The sequence below is a fragment of the Eleutherodactylus coqui genome, chromosome 7 (assembly GCF_035609145.1).
Source record: "Eleutherodactylus coqui strain aEleCoq1 chromosome 7, aEleCoq1.hap1, whole genome shotgun sequence".
Classification (NCBI taxonomy): Eukaryota; Metazoa; Chordata; class Amphibia; order Anura; family Eleutherodactylidae; genus Eleutherodactylus; species Eleutherodactylus coqui.
In genome coordinates this window covers 224,107,507-224,129,177 of record NC_089843.1, presented here as the reverse complement: position 1 = coordinate 224,129,177, position 21,671 = coordinate 224,107,507, and the positions used below count along the sequence as shown (strand labels likewise).

General features: G+C 48.5%; 1 protein-coding gene across 3 annotated transcripts in view; it reads right to left on the bottom strand.

The window, feature by feature from the left end:
- Positions 1-219: 219 nt before the first annotated feature.
- Positions 220-21,671, bottom strand: part of HMG20B (high mobility group 20B) — a 41,005-nt gene continuing 19,553 nt past the window's right edge. For all 3 annotated transcript variants that reach the window (XM_066574500.1, XM_066574501.1, XM_066574503.1), the window contains exons 5-10: positions 21,069-21,189; positions 16,610-16,662; positions 15,648-15,726; positions 11,648-11,863; positions 9,756-9,888; positions 220-348 (exon numbers count right to left, since the gene is read on the bottom strand). In XM_066574500.1, the coding sequence (XP_066430597.1) occupies positions 336-348; positions 9,756-9,888; positions 11,648-11,863; positions 15,648-15,726; positions 16,610-16,662; positions 21,069-21,189 (615 nt within the window). In that variant the 3' untranslated portion in view covers positions 220-335. The remainder of the gene's footprint in view (positions 349-9,755; positions 9,889-11,647; positions 11,864-15,647; positions 15,727-16,609; positions 16,663-21,068; positions 21,190-21,671) is intronic.

Sequence of the window (21,671 nt, the reverse complement as noted above, 5' to 3'; positions counted from 1 at the left end):
CTACAAGAAGCTACTGTGTGTACAGGGCCAACAGCTAGGGGATGTATGCAGGAGGACAGAGGCGCCACGAGCCGGGTGTGTCTACTAATACGGCCGGTGTCCATAGGAGGCCCCGATACAGTGTGAGCGTCGTTACCAGAGTGCGCATTAGTCGGCCGACTATACTTTATGTGTCATGGTCTTAGCGTCACATCATCACCGCAGGCTCGTGAACACGGACACAGTCACACAGTTTACTAATCACAAAGCGCCCACAATCTCCATGTATTGTCACTCGGTATTCTTGCTCTTCACAACGCTTCGTCTTCGGGCTTCTACATCTTCAGAGCCAAATCCTACAGATGATCACTGAAAAAGAAGATCAGGGGGTTAAGAAACAACCAAGAAATATAGAAAGGGTCTCTGAGGATTCGGTGCAATGGCCGCCTCTCCGTACTACTGGACCTGGCCGCATAGATCTATATTCCACAACACTTCTGCTCCATTCCACCCAAACAACCAATCAGGTTGTGGAATATAAGTATATGCTACCTGGTCACCACCGGCAGCGGCCGCTCCAGGCCGACAGGTTATTAGATGGCGGTTACAGAGCAGAAGGTTGTGGAATATAAATATATACTATGTGGTCACCACCGGCAGCGCCCCCTACAGGCCGACAGAAGGTTATTAGATGGCGGTTACAGAGCAGAAGTGCTGTGGAATATAAATATATACCACCTGGTCACCACCGGCAGCGGCCGCTCCAGGCCGACCGAAGGTTATTAGATGGCGGTTACAGAGCAGAAGGTTGTGGAATATAAATATATACCACCTGGTCACCACCGGCAGCGCCCCCTCCAGGCCGACAGAAGGTTATTAGATGGCGGTTACAGGCCAGACAATACATCTGCTAGTAACCAATGAAAGGCCACTGCCTGGACAAGTACTTAACCATGCCCTCCCTCTGGCCCATGCCCACGGCTGCCCTGCAGACCCTTGTTAGGCCCGTTGGTGGGGGGTGTCAGCTGTATAATGGAGCTGGACCACGTGCCACATTTATCCATAGAGGGCTTGGAGGAGCCAAAATTAAAACTCTGTTTCTGGGACTAAAAACAGTTGAAAAAAAACCCCAGGACCATAAATGTCAGAGGAGGGATGGAAACTATCAGGAGGAAGGGAAGTGGCCTGAACAAACTGTAGCACCTCCCTAAAGAGATCTGCCTGGTCACCTGCTATGACGTGGGGCCCTTCCACACGGCCTGATCATGGAGTGATGATCGTTCCCTGTAAACTCCGGCGGCGACTGAACAACGGACAATAATTGGTCATGCCGATGCTGCAAGCATAAAAATCAGACGGTGGACGTCCCGTGGCAGCAGGCCATTGTGCATCTGTGGACAGTGGCATGGAGGTGGGTGGGCTAGAGATCCATCCACTGAGCTGCAGCGTCCCGGTGGTAAAGGTGGCACAGACGTGGCTGCCCGTACCTTTCTTCTTGGCTGGATAGGTTCCGATAACAATATCACATTGGGTTACAAAGTCTCTATGTGCCTCATAGCAGGGGAGCCGAGGTCGTCACGAGGGTGGCTATGGAAGACAGGTCTGTACACCGTACGCCTGTATAGAGACCAGTTACTAGGGTGTGACGGGTGGAGGGTCGACAGCAGATAGAAGGGCTTTTACATGGCACCATTGGCAGGCGCTTCTGCGCCATTACAGTCGTCCCAAAGATTGGCACTCATGTCCTTTCCCCACAAGAGTGATCGTTTACTGATCGGAGGCGGCGCGCGCTGGGGATCTCTTCCTGCTGCCCACCTCCATTCACAACTAGAAGGCAGTGGCTCATAGATGAACGACGGCCGGCTCACATGGTAAATAATTCTACATGACAGCAGGGACTTAGGGTCCAAGCTCAGGGCGAGGACCTCCAGGGTAGTTTTCTCGGAAATACTACCTGTACCTAAAGCCACACTAGAAAGGCAGCAGGATCTTAGGGAGGTAAACAAGTGGCTCCGGAGTTGGTGTAAGAAGGAGGGATTTGGGTTCCTGGAGAACTGGGCTGACCTTGCTGTTGACTACAGGCTCTACCGTAGGGACGGGCTGCATCTTAATGGGGAGGGGGCAGCTGTGCTGGGGGAAAAGATGGCTAGAAGGCTGGAGGAGTGTTTAAACTAGGGACTGGGGGGGGGGGGGGGAGGGTAAAATGAGAAATAGTGGGGTAGCCAGTGTAACTAGCGATCCGGGTCCAAGCAAAGGGAATGGGGGTCGAGCAGGGGGTGGGGATAGTACAGTTAGAACTGATAGATCAGCCATAAGTACGAATAGCAACAAAACAAATTTAAAAAACAAAAAAAATGATATAAATTGTATGATCACGAATGCACGAAGTCTGATCGGTAAAGTGGGCGAGCTTGAAGCGAGAATGACTGATGAAAACTATGATATAGTCGGAATTACTGAAACATGGCTTGATGATAAGTGCGATTGGGCGGTGAATTTGCAGGGGTACAATCTCTTCAGTAGGGACCGAAGGAACCAGAAAGGGGGAGGGGTATGTCTGTACGTCAAATCGAACTTGAAGCCGAGGCTACGGGAGGATATAGGGGTAGGAGACGAAGAGGTGGAATCTCTGTGGATAGAAATACAGGGAGGAAAAAATAACAAAATCCTGATAGGGGTCTTCTATCGACCACCAAAAACAACAGAAGAAACTGAAGACTTACTACTAAGGCAGATAGAAGAGGTGTCAAAACGAAACGAAGTAATTATCATGGGGGACTTTAATTACCCAGATATAACATGGGAGAAGGAAACCTGCAAATCTCACAGGGGTGATAAGTTCTTGAGAGTAATTAAAGACAATTACCTGAACCAACTTGTGCGAGAACCAACTAGAGGGAGGGCCATTCTGGACCTAGTACTAACTAACAAACCGGAGCGTATAAAGGGGGTACAGGTTGAGGGGCACTTGGGGAACAGCGACCACAATATAATCAACTTCCAGCTGTCAATCAATAGGAAGCCTTATCAGGGAGTGACAAAGAAACCAAACTTTAGTAAAGCAAAATTTGATGAGCTTAGAACTATCGGTAACATTAATTGGGACAACATCCTCAAAAATATCAGTACGGAGGACAAATGGGAAAAGTTCAAAAGGATCCTAATCACCTCATGTGAGCAGTTCATTCCCTTTAAAAATAAAAGAAACTCAACTAAAAGGAAACCAATGTGGGTCGACAAGACGGTACGAGGGGCAATAAACGAAAAGAAGAAAGCGTTCAAACTACTAAAGCAAGAAGGCAGCGAAGAAGCGCTAAAATCATACAGGGAAAAAAACTAAATATGCAAAGATACGATCAAAACTGCCAAGGAGGAGGCAGAAAGACGGATCGCCAAAGAGAGCAAAAACAACCCGAAGCTATTTTTCAACTATATTAACAGCAAAAGGATTTGCAGGGAGAGCGCTGGCCCTTTAAAAAACAATGCAGGAGAAATCATTGATGATGACGAAGGAAAAGCAAATCTACTAAACAGTTTCTTCTCAAGTGTATTCACCAAAGAAAAGGAAATGCCACACGAGATGCAGGGGAATAAAACGAACCCCTCACAAAATATCTCATACCTGACGCAGGAGGAGGTGCGGAAGCATCTAAAGAAAACTAAAATTGATAAATCGCCAGGCCCAGATGGAATACACCCAAGGATACTAAAGGAACTAAGTGATGAGATAGCTAGGCCGCTATACCTAATATTTCTAGACACTATCAAGACCGGTGTTGTACCATTGGATTGGCGCATTGCCAACGTGGTTCCAATTTACAAAAAAGGGAGCAAAAGTGAGCCTGGTAACTACAGGCCAGTAAGTCTCACTTCAGTAACGGGAAAAATCATCGAGGGGATTCTGAGAGACGCCATCGATGAGCACCTCAAGGAGAACAAGGGAATAACTCCTCACCAGCATGGGTTCATGAAGGGTCTGTCATGTCAAACAAATCTGATCAGCTTCTACGATGAAGTAAGCTCTAAGCTGGACCTGGGAGAATCTATTGATCTTGTATATCTGGACTTCTCTAAAGCCTTTGACACCGTGCCACATAATAGGCTAATATACAAAATGAGGCAGCTCGGATTGGGCGAAAACGTGTGTAAGTGGGTAAAAAACTGGTTCAGAGATAGAAAGCAGAGGGGGGTAATAAATGGTTCATACTCTGATTGGGCCCCCGTCGCTAGCAGGGGGCCACAGGGTTCAGTATTGGGCCCCACTCTGTTCAACATATTTATCAACGACCTGATAGAGGGGCTGCACAGCAAAATATCAATATTTGCAGATGACAAAAAATTATACAATATAATTAATGCAACGGAGGACAATGTGCGGCTACAAACGGACCGAGATAAGCCGGGGGATTGGTGGGGGGGGGGGGGGGGAGGATGGAGGACAATGTGCGGCTACAAACTGACCTAGATAAGCCGGGGATCGGGGGGGGGGGGGGGGGGGGGGGAATGGAGGACAATGTGCGGCTACAAACGGACCGAGATAAGCCGTGGGATCGGGGGGGGGGGGAATGGAGGACAATGTGCGGCTACAAACGGACCGAGATAAGCCGGGGGCTGGGCAGAAAAATGGCAAATGAAGTTCAATGTGGATAAATGTAAGGTTATGCACATGGGCAGCAAGAATGGATGTTACCAATATTCACTTAATGGGGTACCACTAGGGAAAAGTGATATGGAAAAGGATCTGGGGGTACTAGTGGGCTGTAGACTAAACCGGAGTAACCAATGCCAGTCAGCTGCTGCAAAGGCAAATAAAGTCTTGGGGTGCATTAAAAGAGGTATAGGGGCGAAGGACGAGAACATTATCCTCCCACTATATAAGGCACTTGTCAGGCCTCACATGGAATACTGCGTACAGTTCTGGTCACCGGGGCTCAGGAAGGATGTTACAGTGCTGGAGGGGTACAAAGAAGGGCAACTAAACTAATACATGGAATAACGGGACTGGAATACCCAGAGAGGCACCAAAACTGGGATTATTTACCCTGGGAAAAAGACGGGTAAGGGGCGACCAAATAACTATGTATAAATCCATGAGGGGACGATACAAGGATCTCTCCAGGATCTGTTTACACCCAGGACTGCGGCGGTAACAAGAGGACATCCGCTACGATTAGAGGAAAGCAGGCTTCATCACCAACACAGAAGGGGGTTCTTTACTGTAAGAGCAGTGAGACTGTGGAACTCTCTGCCTGAGGACGTGGTGATGGCAGGATCCATAGAGGAGTTTAAAAGGGGACTTGATGTCTTTCTGGAGAGGAAGGATATTACAGGATATAAATCTTAGGGTAATTATTAATCCGGGTATACAGGCAGGTACGAACTATTAGGGGTTGATCCAGGGAACAGTCTGATTGCCATTAGGGAGTCGGGAAGGAATTTTTCCCCCAAAGGGCTAATTGGCTTCTGGCCTTGGGTTTTTTTTCCTTCCTCTGGATCAACACAGGAGGATAGACAGGCTGGACTAGATGGACAATGTCTTCATTCAGCCTTACATACTTGTTACTATGTTACATATACCGTTATTATCGCTTGGTTTTAATACATGCCTAATGTGAACGAAGAAGAAGTCAATCCTTATCGCTCAGCGTCCCGGGATCCAAAGATTACCCAACCAATAATCACTCTGGGTGCCCTGAGATGGCACCTGTTTAGCATTTAAGGACTGCCCTTACACTATAATGTCCAGGCCTCCTAAAACCTCCCTGAGGAGAATCCCCTTGGACCACCGCTGCTGTGCAGGACCTCTGCGATCGCTCCAATGACCGCTCAGATCACAGAGCCCTGACTGCAGTCCAATCGGCATGTGATGGCGGCGACAGCCAGTCACAGCTCGGCAGCCCAGCTGTGCCCTCCCCCAGCATCCTGGCAGTCAGGCAGCTCATCTGCCAGCTTCTCTGCGACCCGACTGTGCCAGGAGAGCCATAGGCACACAGCATTGCTCAGAGACCCATAGACTCAGCAGTATGAGCTCTGGGCACGTGCGGGCAGGGACATCAAGTCACAGCGATCACAGGAAAGTGAAACGGGGCAATCCCAAAAAAGTGGGACCATTGTGTGAAATGTAAATAGATGTTAACCCCTTAGTGACCACCCCATTGTCTGAAGTCCTGGCTTTGTGAGCTTTAATCGTCAAGGCCGTAAAAAACAGACTCGCTCTGAGAATTAAAGCCAGGGCATGTGGATGTGACCGCTCCTGCAGCTGTCATGGGGGCTGCGGTGAGTGACCCCTGGGCATGTGATCGCCGTTATCCAATGGATCATGGTGATCGAATCAAAGTGTAAAAAAAAGTTAACCCTTTCCAATCCACTGTCTGACTTCTAACAACATTCTGATTGAAGCCTGTACAGCTCTGATGTCAGAAGACATCCGGCAGGGTATTCTTACTGTAGATTACTGGCCGCTCTGTTGTCGGCACCTCTCCGGCGTGTCACACTCTGCAGTACTGACTCTAGCCAGCAGATAGCGCCATTGTATAATCGCAGAAAGAGAAAGCTCCCTAGGAAGCCCTGAATCTAAGATTGGATTGCAAAGGGTTAAACATTTAGGTACCCTCATGCATTGGATCCATGAGGGAAGCTGAAAGTACTCACCTCCCTCCTCTGCGACATTCTAGTCCTTCCAGGACCTTACATCACATTCTAAACATCGTGCACAGAAGGGCTCGTGGCCCAGAAAATTAAAAATCTCTCTGCTCCCGAGTAGCATGTGTAGCAGAGATGTCACCGGGGACCGCTGCATGCCGTTCCCGGTCACATGATCGCCGTTATCCAATGGATCATGTAAAGTAAGAACAAAAGTGTAAACTGGCGATGTCCCCCAACGGGCTCTTTACACGCGGACCCCCAACTTCAGCGCATTGGCCTGTTGGTAAAGTGGTGGGTGTAGGCGCAGAAGCTGGGGGGGGGGGGGGGGGGGCTGGGACATGTGACATCTCCTCGCTCCTGGCTACTAAAGGTAACAGAGCGGTGAGCGAGGGCCGCGATCAACCCCGTTATGGGCATCAGACTTGTAAAGAGAAGAGTGGAGGCTACACAATAGTGGTATATTTCAACGGGTATGTTTCTGAACACGGGGGGGGGGGGGGGTAACAGGGGGATCCATTGTGAGGTGAGCGTCTTCATTCCTATGTATGCTGCACAAAAAAAAAAAAAAATCGTAATTTTTTCCTTCTGCTTTGCTTAGATTTATTTAAATACTGTGGGGTCAAAATACGCAGCACACCCCTAGATGAATTCATTAAGGGGTCTAGTTTTCAAAGTGGGGTCATTTGTGGGGGTTCTTTGTTGTTTTGGCCGCTCAATGGCTCTACAAGTGGGCGATGGGGCCTGGAATTTATTCCGTTGTACCCTGAAGTCCAACGAGTGCTCCTTCCATTATAGGCCTAGCCCTGGGTCCTGTAAGTAGATTGGGGTCACAAGGGGTATGGTTCTGAACACGGGACAAACGGGGGATCCATTTTGGGGAGGGAAAGAAAAGGACAGCCAGCCAAGGACTGATAGACAGACTACTAATTCTCTCACTTCCCGATGTCGTAGAAACTTAACATTTGGCAAGAGCATTGATTATGTCATAAATAGGAAAAGTTAAGTGAACATATGTTTTTCCCGGTATCTCTACAGTAACCACGACTGTATAAGACTTTCCGTGTGAACACTAGATAAACACCAGTACCAAATTTACTCGGGCGAAGCCGGGTATATCAGCTAGTATATATATATATATAACTCGGGCGAAGCCGGGTATATCAGCTAGTCATTTATATGTGTGCTGTGCAAAGAAAAAAAAACTTTTTAAATTGACACAATTGCCAAAAAATTTATTGCTGCTGCTTTGCTTAGATTTATTCAAAAACTTTAGGGTAAAAATGCTCAGTAGACCCCTAGATGAATTCATTAAGGGGTTTAGTTTTCAAAATGGGGTCATTTGTGGGGGTTCTCCATCATTTTTCACAGGTATAGACTTAAGAAAAATCTTTATTGAAATCCTTTAGAGACACTACAGACGGGGGTTATACGGAGGAGTGATCATTTATAACTCATTGAGGATACAGTGCGTCAACCATCCAATCCCTCTATATATCCTGACACCATGCAGAGACCGGGGATGGCAGAGCTCTCATAAAAGGACTGACAGGTGAACTGTCTAGTGAGACCGCTGCTCACAATAACTCACTGAATATGTAGACTTTTCTGTCTCCGTGATTCTCCATCGTTTTGGCCCCTCAAGGGCTTTACAAGTGGCAATGGGGCCCGAAACACCTTCATGCAAAAGGTCTGTTCTGAAGCCATCGGCTGCTGCTTTCAGTTTGGGCCCCATTGTGCTTCCAGACATAAGACTGGGGCCACAATGGGTATGTCTCTGAACACGGAACTAACAGGGGGATCCATTTTGGGGTGTAAGTCTTCATTCCTGCGAACGCTGTACAAAAAAAGCTGTTTATAAAATGACAATTGCCTCTAAAAAATGAAGCTCATAATTTTTCCTTCTTTGTTTATATTCATTCAAACACTGGAGTCTAAATCCCCCGTACACCCCTAGATGAATGTGTTAGGGGGGCTAGTGTTCACAATGGGGTCACTTGTGGGGTTCTCCATTGTTTTGGCCCCTCAACGGCTCTACAAGCGGGCAATGGGGCCTGAATGTCTGTTCTGAAGCCATTGGCTGCTGCTTTATGTTTGGACCCCGTTGTGCATCCAGACATAAGATTAGGGCCTGAATGGGTGCGTTTCTGAAAACAGGACAAACGGGGGGGGGGGGGGGGGGAGACTATTTTGGGGTGTTAAGCCTCATTTTCATGATATGAAATTTTATTTTTTCTCCTCTAAATTGTATTCATTCCTAAAAAAGAAAGTGGGGTCAAAATCCTCCTGCCCCCCTCAGTCCACACATTAAGGGGGGTAGTTTATAAAATTGGGTCATTTGGGGGGGGGGTATCTATAATTCTGACACCCAGGAGCCTTTAAAATTTTGGCTTGGGGCAGGAAAACAAAGTGTTCCTCAAAATGCTGAGAAGTAAATGTTAAATTTGTACGTCTCATAAATGGTAAAAAAAAAAAAAAAAGAAAGCTTTTCAAATGTGCTTCCAGAATAAAGTGAACAGATGGAAATCTATATCTTAGCAAAGATTTGTACTATGTTTGTACATATTTGAGATATTACAGTTGAAAATGTGAAAAAATGATTTTTTCAAACTTTTCCCTACTTTTGCACTTTTAATAAATATACACAAATTCTATCGGCCTATTTTTCCACCTAAATGAAGTCCAACATGTGGCGAAAAAACAAAGTCAGAATCACTGGGATCTGCAGAGCCTTTACGGAGTTATTCTGTTAAAGTCACACATGTCAGATATGTAACATTTGGCTCCGTCACTAAGGCGCGAACAGGCTTGGTCACTAAGGGGTTAACTGCTTTGGGCGTTACACCAGCTACTTCACAAGTAGAAAAAAAAAATCCATATGAAAAATGCTAAGGTTTAAGAATTTTCTCAAAATTTGGGATTTCTTTCTAAACAAAAGAATCCAATGAGAGTTTACCGAGGATATAAAGTAAATGCGGGCGTAAAACAAGGCATCTCCGAGGAGCCTGAAGCAGGAGCAGCCTTCCAAAGGTACTGGCGCTGAAGTGACACATGTGCAATGTGGCCCCGCAGGCCGGGACAGTCCGCGGGGGAGGGGTTTATTGTGGGGGGGTGGGGTTATACACATGGCGCACCTGTTTATTCGGGACAGGATCTCCTTTATGCGGAGGACCAGCTTCTCATGCTGTACCGGGTTCCCCTCTATGACGCTGTGCAGCTTGGCCATGTAGACATCTAGGTTCCCCACGGTGGGAGTCTCTCCTGTGCCTGTATAGGAGGAGGGAGACAGCATTACATCTACAGAGCACACAGTGTGGCGGCAGGACTTGTGGAAGCCGTTCCTCCAGGCGTGCCGTCAGATGCCGCTTCTACCCAGCAGACAGAGATGATGGTTGGCATTTTTGGGTACTCCTTCAGTCTGTGGAGCTTAGAGGTATTCCTGCACTCCCTTGTATACAAACACTAGAGCAACCCAGCAATCCGGCCCGACAGGGATAGTCCAAGGCAGTATGCAAACACACAATTATCTTTATATACACAAATCACAGCTTGATGGGGTGCAGCTCTGCCCTCATCTGTATGCATTAATGTAATGGAATAATAGCTGCACAGCGCCACCTATTGGAAGGCAGCATTCCTTCAAGCCAAAGTCAGACTGTACAAGCCTTGTAACAATGACTGGGAATTACAAGCAAAGCCAGACTCCAGGTACAGACAGCTGTTTCAGGGTGTTTGCCCCTCAGTGGGAGGGCGGTGGGTCAGAAACGCCTTCTTCTCTCCTTAGGGAGAGCACCTAGATGGTGAGTAAGGAGACGCAATAGGCCATTCCTGCTCCTCTGGGTAATATGCATTATTCCATCTCCCTTATTTGCATATTACATCTAGGTGTCTCCCTAAGGAGAAAACATAGCGTTTCTGACCCCCGTCCCAGGCCTCTCACTAGCACAGCCAGACTCCTACTGTACACTGATGAGGGGCAAACACCCTGAAACAGCTGTCTGTACATGGAGGCTGGCTTTGCTTGTAATTCCCAGTCATTGTTACAAGCCTTATATAAAGAGAGTCTGACTTTGGCTTGAAGGAATGCTGCTTCCAGTAGGTGGCGCTGTGGAGGTATTATTCCATCTCCCTTATTTGCATATTACCCAGGGGAGCGTGCATGGCCTTCCGAGTCTCCTCCCTCCCCGTCTAGGTGCCTTAATGTATGCACATTATCACTTTACTAAAAATAGAACACCTTAAATCCAAAAGCTTATATTTGCAGAACAAGTTCCAGTTGTGGCCAAAAGTTTTGGGACGGACATAAATGTCGTTTTTCACAAAATGTGCCGCTTTGGTGCTTTTAGATCTTCAGTCAGATGTTTCTATGGTTACTGCAGTACAATTTTATGTATTTCATACATTTTTTAAACTTTTGAGAAATACATCAAGTTTAGGCCTCATGTCTGTGGCCGGATTAGATTGGCAGAATCGGCATGAGCCACCCATGTGAAAGACCCACCAATAGGGACCCGTGGGCGGCCGCTCTTCACTGGACACATGCGGATGTTTCCCAGATTCTGCATGCAGAAAACTAAATGGAAGCAGGAACCATCTTAGTGCGTCTAGCGAAGTCAAGGGAGGCCGTCAGATCCGCGGCCCGTCCACAAGGGACAGTGCGAATGGGCCACAGATCTACTCTACAGCCCCCCTCTATCACCGCACATCACCAACACTCTAAGTATTCAGTGCTTTCCTTGGAAAATTGCTCCCTGGCAAGTACTGGCCCCTGGAAGATGTGACATGAGCCCTTATTACCCAATGAAGGCCTTCCTTCACAGCCAAAGACAGCGCTGAAGAGGGTGGTAAGCCCCCAAAACCATCAGAGAAACCCAGCAGATGGCAAACAGCCGCGATTTCCAGCAGTGCATGCGGCCCCTGCATAAGCACCAGACTGGGCATACGTGCCAGACTGGGCATACGTGCCAGACTGGGCATACGCGTGGGGGCTGATTGCTTGATCCGTAAATCTTTGATACCGGCTCACCTGGAATTGGTAGCGATGAGAAGCTGGTGAGAAGAATCTGTCGAATGGTCTGGAGTTGTTGCTGAAGGATCATGGTCTGCCTCTCCTCCTGCGCCAGCTCTTGCTCCAGCCGCTCCTTGGCACTACCCATGCTCTCCGTGTGTCGCTGTAGGATGGCATTCTGCTCCTCAAACTCCATGTTCATTTTGCGCAGTCTCCTCAGTTCTGCCTCGCGGACTTTAGGGAGGGAGAGATTTGTAAAAACTATTAGTGAAAGAAATTAAAGCTTTTGGGGCAGTTTTACCAAGACCGGCATTCCAAACACCAGTCCTAAAGGGTGGCACACGGCGCCCGATCCATTACTAGGGTGTACTGCCAACCGCTTGGACAGCCCAGCCACAGCTCAACTGTCTGATTTCTTACTTTTCACCAACAAAATCCCAGGACTGTAACAAGGGGGCGCTCTAATAACTGTGTATAATATATCAGGGGTCAGTACAGAGATCTCTCCCCTCATGTATTAAACCCAGGACTGTAACAAGGGGGCGCTCTAATAACTATGTATAGATATATCAGGGGACAGTACAGAGATCTCTCCCATCATCTATTATACCCAGGACTGTAACAAGGGGGCGCTCTAATAACTGTGTATAATATATCAGGGGTCAGTACAGAGATCTCTACCATCATCTATTATACCCAGGAGTGTAACAAGGGGGTGCTCTAATAACTATGTATAATATATTAGGGGACAGTACAGAGATCTCTCCCATCATCTATTATACCCAGGACTGTAACAAGGGGGCGCTCTAATAACTATGTATAGATATATCAGTGGACAGTACAGAGATCTCTCCCATCATCTATTATACCCAGGACGGTAACAAGGGGCGCTCTAATAACTATGTATAATATATCAGGGGTCAGTACAGAGCTCTCCCCCATCATGTATTATACCCAGGACTGTAACAAGGGGGCGCTCTAATAACTATGTATAATATATCAGGGGTCAGTACAGAGGTCTCCCCCATCATGTATTATACCCAGGACTGTAACAAGGGGGCGCTCTAATAACTATGTATAGATATATCAGGGGTCAGCACAGAGATCTCTCCCATCATCTATTATACCCAGGACTGTAACAAGGGGGCGCTATAATAACTATGTATAATATATCAGGGGTCAGTACAGAGATCTCTTCCATCATCTATTATACCCAGGACTGTAACAAGGGGGCGCTCTAATAACTATGTACAGAGATATCAGGGGACAGTACAGAGATCTCTCCCATCATCTATTATACCCAGGACAGTAACAAGGGGGCGCTCTAATAACTATGTATAGATATATCAGGGGTCAGCACAGAGATCTCTCCCATCATCTATTATACCCAGGACTGTAACAAGGGGGCGCTCTAATAACTATGTATAATATATCAGGGGTCAGTACAGAGATCTCTCCCATCATCTATTATACCCAGGACTGTAACAAGGGGGCGCTATAATAACTATGTATAATATATCAGGGGTCAGTACAGAGATCTCTCCCATCACCTATTATACCCAGGACTGTAACAAGGGGGCGCTATAATAACTATGTATAATATATCAAGGGTCAGTACAGAGATCTCTCCCATCATCTATTATATCCAGGACTGTAACAAGGGGGCATTCTAATAACTATGTATAGATATATCAGGGGTCAGTACAGAGATCTCTCCCATCATCTATTATATCCAGGACTGTAACAAGGGGGCGCTCTAATAACTGTGTATAGATATATCAGGGGTCAGTACAGAGATCTCTCCCATCACCTATTATACCCAGGACTGTAACAAGGGGGCGCTCTAATAACTATGTGTAGATATATTAGGCGTCAGTACAGAGATCTCTCCCATCATCTATTATATCCAGGACTGTAACAATGGGACGCTCTAATAACTATGTATAATATATTAGGGGTTTGTACAGAGATCTCTCCCATCTATTATACCCAGGACTGTAACAAGGGGGCGCTCTAATAACTATGTATAATATATCAGGGATCAGTACAGAGATCTCTTCCCTCATCTATTATATCAAGAACTGTAACAAAGGGGGCGCTCTAATAACTATGTATAGATATATCAGGGGTCCGTACAGAGATCTCTCCCATCATCTATTATACCCAGGACTGTAACAAGGGGGCGCTCTAATAACTATGTATAATATATCAGGGATCAGTACAGAGATCTCTTCCCTTATCTATTATATCCAGAACTGTAACAAAGGGGGCACCGTGTTTTACTTCTAAAGTAAAGAAGGTTTCAACACTAACATAGAAGGGGGTCTTTACTGTAAGAGCGGTGAGCCTAAAGAACTCTTGAGGACGTGGTGATGGTGAACTCACTAAAAGAGTATAAGGTTCTGGGTGCCTTTCTTGAGCGATACAATATTACATGTTCGATCACTGATTGCTCAGAAGGGTCGGTGATCCGGGGATTATTCTGATTGCCATATTTTGAGACGGTAAGGAGTTTTTTTTCCTAAAATGATGATAATTGGTTTTACCTCATTGGGGTATTTGTTTCCTCTGGATCCACATTGGGGGCCAACAGGATGAACTGGATGGACAGGTGGTTTTTTTTTCAGCCTTAAATACTATGTTACTTTGTTTCTGCTGGGTGGGTTTTGTAATGGAGAGCATGGCACCACACGAGACCCAGGAACACTCATGGCTACCCCCAAGGGGCATTTAGGATATACAATGTATATGGTATTAACACCCTAAAGCCTTTATCAGACCTCGGCCAATTGGTGGGATCCATCACATGAAGGCGGGTGGAAACAATAGAGGATGGGAGGGGTTCCCAGGATTGGGGACGGGGTCCTGTGGTAGGCGGCTCATGTTATTCAATCAACTGATGGTGTTACACGATGTGTGGAGGATCCAAACCCCAGAGGGAAGGGCATTCACATTGCTCTAGTGTACATAATCCCACTGACCATGTGCTTCCTCATAATGGAGGCTTTTGTAGCTGCGCAGACACTTGATCAACTAGCTGCATAACCACTTGTCCCGGTTTTCACACCTAACCTCTCTAAATGGGATAGCGGCTTTGCTGCAGGGTTTGGGTGCATTACAGATAGTTATGTGGATGCTGTGCCGAGGTAAGTGTGAACAGTCAGGGCTGGCAGCAAGCCATAGCCGAGCCCAAACTACAGAGGCGAAGTCAGACAGGCCAGGGTCAGAACCAGAAACACACAGACTGGGGCTTCATCACAATGGCTGGTGAGAGCAAGTGCCTAGGCATCCCTAGGGGGGAGGACGTCTAATATAGCAGGTGACGGCTGGTGATTGGTAGGGGACGGGATTACAGCATGCACTGGCCTATAAGAAAGGAGGATGACAGGGTGCACAAGCCCTACAGGCAACATGTCTGTGGCATCGGCTGGGACCCCGGGAGCAGGTGAACCGTGGCGAGGCGCTGGGATAGGGGCCTCCTGTGAATTGTACAGTCTCCCCCAATAAACGTGTACCCTTGTTCCAATACTGCAATCATTCACACATGTAAACCTGCCATCTGATTTCCACTCCTCCCTCCTGGCCCAACAGATTCCATTATGGTCTTGCTGAGCACAGAGCTTTGGACTGTTCAGATCAGTTTGGTAGAAGATGCTGAGCGCCGGTAACAAGTAGCATTACTTTACTTGGGGGTAAAATTGTGTTGCTGCAAAGTTTGCCATTAGTCAAGGACTGTGAATAACTTCTCCCCCGTCATCCAGAGCTCTGTTAGCAGCAAGAGCACAATGACATCAATCCCATGCAGCAATGATCTCAGGAAGCGCCTCTGAAAGACACGGCCCGGCAGTCATGGCGCAGCTCACAAGGCAGCCCGATGATTCCATGGAGCTCGCGTATGTGAAGACCGGCCCCACTTCCTGCGGTCTGTTACTACAGACAAGTAACAATCCTCCATAGTGCTGTAGACATTTGGTCTTCATTAGAAGGATGAATGTGGAATATCCGAATGATTCGTTACCTTTATTTTGGTCCAAGAACTCTTCTGTAAATATCGGTACATCAAAAGCTGATAAAATGTCGCCCTGAGAATCTCCAGTCTGAAAGCAGAACGATTCAGCAACGTCACCAACAATTCAAATGAGTAAGTGTTTTACAGCGAGGGAACATTTAGTCAGTGACTAGATAGGAAGAGGGAGATTTAGTCACAAAGCCAGTCAGATACAAAACTACTAAAACATCTAGTGAAACCGTTAAAACATAAGAAGCCGGATGATTGGTGGATCCAGCGTACAATGCCTTATGCCTGGAGGCATAGCCACAGACAGCTAGTCAAGGAAGCGTAGCCAAGGAACATGCAGGCAGTTTGTGCCCATGCTGCGTCAGTGGAGTCACGCCAACCGCCACACACTTCACTCAACTGGTCCAGTCATTGTGTGTTCTTCTAAGGCCTCCGGCCCACAGCCTGATGTTTGCTGCGGAGTCCGTGGTGGGCCTCCGCGCCGCAGATCTGCAGCAAATAGCTCCTATAGCATGCCATGGTGCAATGCTGGAACTATTGTCCTGCTCCATAATACATGTGTCAGGAAAGGGTTACTTAGTGACAAAGTAACAGCGATTCCCACACTGAGCCAGAGAACAAGGAGGGTGCAAACTTCTCAAGCTCCAGGACAAGGAGGCCTACATGAAGACCACCAGACTAGCACACCGCCCGGCCAGGCCGCCCGCAGACCATCATCCCACCGCCCGGCCAGGCCACCCGCAGACCATCATCCCACCGCCCGGCCAGGCCGCCCGCAGACCATCATCCCACCGCCCGGCCAGGCCGCCCGCAGACCATCATCCCACCGCCCGGCCAGGCCGCCCGCAGACCATCATCCCACCGCCCGGCCAGGCCGCCCGCAGACCATCATCCCACCGACCGGCCAGGACGCCTGCAAACCATCATCCCACCGAAGCGACTTTGACGACGGCATAACTTACCTTCTGTGTGTGTCCGTTCAGCACATGGATGGCAGAGGAGCTCATGTTCTCTTCTGTAGAAATGAGAAAAGACAGAATCAATCAAGATCTGCTTTCAAACCAAAAACGCATACTAGATTCCAGAAGCAGAGTGGGAGGTAAGCCAAAAACTGAGAGCAACTAAAGATGCCGTGTGGGCACCAACACTTCCTAGATCTCATCACAAGCAGGACTGCAGTCAATAAAACCATAACACAAGATCTCATATACAATAGGTGATGTCACAGCTCACCTCTTGCCCCGCACTGCAGTGAACACCCCCCGCTCTCCACACTGCTGCTCTACAGAACAGAAAGTGCCGATTATTAGGCCTAGTGGCCAAAGTGAAAACTGCAGGATTATATCTAGGACTACTTTGGTAACAGGCTCTACACTGCTGCAGTTTTCTCTTTAGATCAATGTGTTTTGGCCGTCTTGTTTCCTGGGGCGCTGCAGACGGCTGCGGTCTGTGTGGTGGATCTGCGCCAGGTTTCACGCTCCCTATGCCACGGATTCTGACATGGTTTTTTGTTGCCGTTTTCCGCCATTTGGGAACATACCCCAAATGGTGAGGGGACTGCGAGGGGCCTATATTTTGCAAACCCCCACAAATCTCGCCATTTTAAAAACTGAACCCCTAAAAATTTTCAAATTGCATTTATAAAGTCTGTTACCTGTAACGCAGCAGGAGTTAGATGAAGAAAGATGAATTGTCCCCTAAATCTGCCTGATCCAGCCACACTCCAAGCGCCGGCCCCAGCGGCGCAGCCGCACTCCAAGCGCCGGCCCCAGGAATGAAGGAGCACCATGCTGATTTTGGGGCCTCCCTTTAATGGACATTTTCCAGCCACCCTTTAGGTCTGCAGAGGCGTTGATGTGCCAAGAAGCACCTCTCAATAGAGCCCTCAAGAAGTCCATGAAGGGACTTCATCAAGCGGGGTAACAAGTGACCCCACGGCTGTATGGTGGGACTCAGCCCCAATTAGTGCTTCTTGCTAACGAGGTCCTGCAGGATTCTTGTGGGATAAGCTTGTAACCAGTTTGGGGTAAAGACCCCCTCATGATGGCTTCTGAGTCCAGCCGTTCTTGCTCCGCGGGTCAGGAGGATTATGGCGGGGCCACATTTACATTCTTGCACGCCTGCCGTATAACGTCTTTCTCGCGGTGTCAGGACTGGAGTGGACGTTGGTACCATTCTGGGGATAGGAGCGGTGGTCAGACAGCCATCCGGGCATATCTCTGATGTCCTGGTCTTGTACAAGGCCCCCCTGGCGGTGTCGATGGTCTGTAGGGTCTGCGGGGCGATACAAACCCATATAAACTGCGCATTGAGCGCACCATCTAACACAGTTAAATCGCTGGGATGGGAGCTCCATCTTGGTGGCTCAGCCGTGGCCCCGCTGGGGTTACTGGGGTCTCAGCTTCGGAGACCCCTGGTAAGCACCACTGTACATGCACATCAGGTGTCAGGAAGCGGTGTATTGTGGGGTGTGACAGCGATCAATCTGGGGGGGGGGGGGGGTCTTCATACAGCAGCCGCCATTAATAAACCAAAACAATGCCATCACGGATGAGGGGGCAGCACACTTTCATGCCCCGGGATTGGCGGCAGTATCAGACGCCAACTGTCACCCCCAACCACAGGTCATGTGACTGCTAGGTCACTGCTGAGCCTGGTGATTGGCTACAGCAGTCACATGTCCTGCTCAGCAGCAACCAGGAAGGACAGAGGGATTGTCAAGACATTTAAAATTGTGGAAAACCCCCATTTAACTGTGCGGTCTGTTCTCCCAAGACGCTCCAGAGCCCTGGCTGCACAGAGGTCTTACATCACCCCCATCATCCACACCGACGGGAGCCGGACTCCTTCCCTGCGTCTCCGCTGGCCATGATCCGGCTTCACGATGCAAGAGACTGGGGTGACGGAAGAGTCATTTGACAACTGTGAAAGGGGCCCTCTTACAGCAAGGGGCCACAATTACTGCAAGCGGACATGTATTTTGTGGGGATAGTATTCTCTCATTGGCCCACAGAGGGGGATCTATCACCATGTGGGGGTAGCCGGGGTTTGGGACTGGATGAAGCACGGAGGTACTTATGTGGTCAGACCAGCGCACTACGGCACACGTCTCCTTGGCGGAGGGCCAGACTGCAGGTCTACTAGAGATATTCCTGTGCCAGACTCTGCGGAGGCCGTCATCACTGCGGGAGGAGCTTCTCATGACAGTCTAGACCAGATGGAAAGACGGCAGCAAGGATGTCACCTGCAAGTCTACTTAGAAGGTCTTCACAATCCCTTTGTCCTTACTGGATGCTGCTGAGCAGGACATGTGACTTCTGTAGCCAATCACTGGCACTTACCTTCTCTAGCTAGTGATTGGCTGCATCAGTCACATGTTCTGCTCAGCTATAACCAGATGACACTGTCCCTTTAAAAACCAAAAAGTGGAGGGGTGTGTGGTTAGCCAATGGTGGTGCATGCTCCTTCTAACCAAGCCATTATCAGCATCACCAGCGATGGGGCGAAAGAAGAGGTTCCCTCCGTGACCCAGGGGAGCGACTCCAGCAGCATTCAGCACTTCTTCAATGGCGCCCCCCACTGTCCCTCAGTGCGCTCTCAATCACCGGCGCAGCTTCAGGAGTGCAGCCCTCTTCCAAGAAAGGTGGCCCCAGCGCTCCCATCCGGCTCCCCTTCACCCTCGGTAAACCTACAGGCAGCTGCAGGTAGGACATGTGGTCCTAGACGACATCTACTATGCCATCTTGCCCCTCAGAGACCAACCTCTAACCTGTGGTTATTTGTATAGCGCCAAGTCATTCTGCAGCGCTTTCAGGTCATGTTTATTACCCCCAGCAAGCTGGGTGCTCGTTTTACCGATCTCGGAAAGATGGAAGTTTGGTAAAACCTTGAGCTGGATACCTGAACCATGCAGGGATTGAACTCACAACCTTCAAGTCATGAGTGAGAGCTAAGGACTGCATGTCTGCTGCCGTAACACTTTGCGCCACACGAGGCTCTATAATCCCCTGTGCCGGCGGAAACCTACTAGCCAAACAGAATCGTCATAGGACGAACTGAAAGACGCTAAACGAGCCCCACTGACTATGATGGAAGTCCGTGACATAGGATCCGATATGCACCATTCTTCCCCAATAATAATTGGGACTGGAAGGCTCTTATCTCTACCAGAGCTGAATGAGATGGGCTTTTCGTAAGAGGCCTCACAAACATATGGAGACACAATAGAACGGCCACCGTGTGGTTGGTGGCTGTGGAGGCGGCCAAGGAACATCCCCTTACTGTACTCGGGACCCATAGACCAGCTAGGCAAGACAATGCTGCGCAGGTCGCAGACCTTTGGACACACCTGGGTGATATGGAGAAATACTCTCCGGATTAGGACATTCGTGCGGCACACCCCAAGTACGGGACACCGAAAGGTTGTGGATCCCTGATTGCCTTACTGAGATTGATGGACTCCATAGAGCCCGGGAACCCAAGCCATCCGACACGATGCGCCCCAGGAATGGTGGATTTAGGATCCCCTTTTAGTAAGATAAGGACGGTCTCCTGCAGCCAGCTCCGGTTGTTGCTCCTCTGTTCAGGATCGCCCAATTCTTATATTGCCTGATCTGGCCAGACGCACTACAGCTGCACCCGGCTCCGAAAATACTACTGGAGGACTTCAAAGAAAAGGAGATTCCAATAGGTGGCAAACCACCCCCGCAAACAGTCTGCCCAGAAAACGGCAGCCTAGGAGTCGCTCACCACTAGGTGCTTGCACCAGCGGACTTTACCATTTTACCCTTTCCATTGCCTTGCCAAGAAAGATGCCAAATCCCCTCTTTTTAACTCCTTAGTGGACCTGTCAATTTTTGGGAACTTTTGAACTGCCCATGTTCACTGATTGGGTCCCGTTCAGAGCGCAGGGCCTTTTTTGTCTCCCTTGGGGTATCTATGGGCTGATCCCAGCTCTGTCCCCCTTTCTCATCTCCAAATGCGTCGTTCTACAAGTCCCCTGGGGCCTCTTTTTAGGCTCAGGTCCCCACTTTCCAGTTTTGAATGGCTAGGCGTAGTTTGTTGTCCAGTAGCCAAGAGGCGTCCACTTTACCCCGTGTCAGAGATGATGGAACTCAAACTGTCTAATAGAGAACTGCTTGATATTGATGAACCTGCTATATTACAGGGGTACGGCAGTGGATGGGGTACAATGTGGCAAACGGGCACTGAGATGCCACAGAGACATATTCACAGCTGATAGCCTCAAGACATTTCACACAAGCATAGCTGAATACAGTATAATGGCATCTGGGATGTGAAAAGGGACCAAAAATAGTCAAAACGAGGGAGAAAACCCCAAAAGACTAAAGTGTACATAGAATAAAGCATTTCATTGTGAAAGTAGTAAGCGGTGGAGGCAGACGGATACGAGGGTCTCACCCTTTTTGATCTTCCTCTCCTGGATCTTCTCGTTACACATCTTGTAGGCCTCGGAGTGCTGGTACTCCCGGAGCTCCTTCATGTACTGCTGCTTCTCCCTTTCTGCATCATCCAAATACCTCTAAAATAAAAGGATTCCATCAGTCAGTGAATCACCGGAAACAAACTGACTCCGGGGTCTTGGGGGGCACTTGTACGTCCCGACACCTCCAGAACGAGCCACGATGCCAAACAGCTCAGGCCACGTGATGCCGATTAGCAAAAGGGCCAATATTGGGGATTGTGCGAAGAGCTAAACTGAAGAGTCATTTGGCCCCCTCATTTCAGCGATCAGCCGGGGTCTCAGCAGCCGGACCCCCACTGGTACAAACATTTGACGTGTCATACGGACATGTGAGACTTCTGTAAAAAGGGCAGTTACTCTTTAAGAAGCATCACCAGGGAGGATATACGAGACGGACAACACTAAGTATACAGAAACGGCCAAGAGGCGATCACAACTTTATGTAACAACTTACTCATCGATGGTTTATCTGAAAATGCCAATAAAAAAGGGTTTAAAAAGCATCATCATCATCATCATCATCACTGTAAACATAAGCC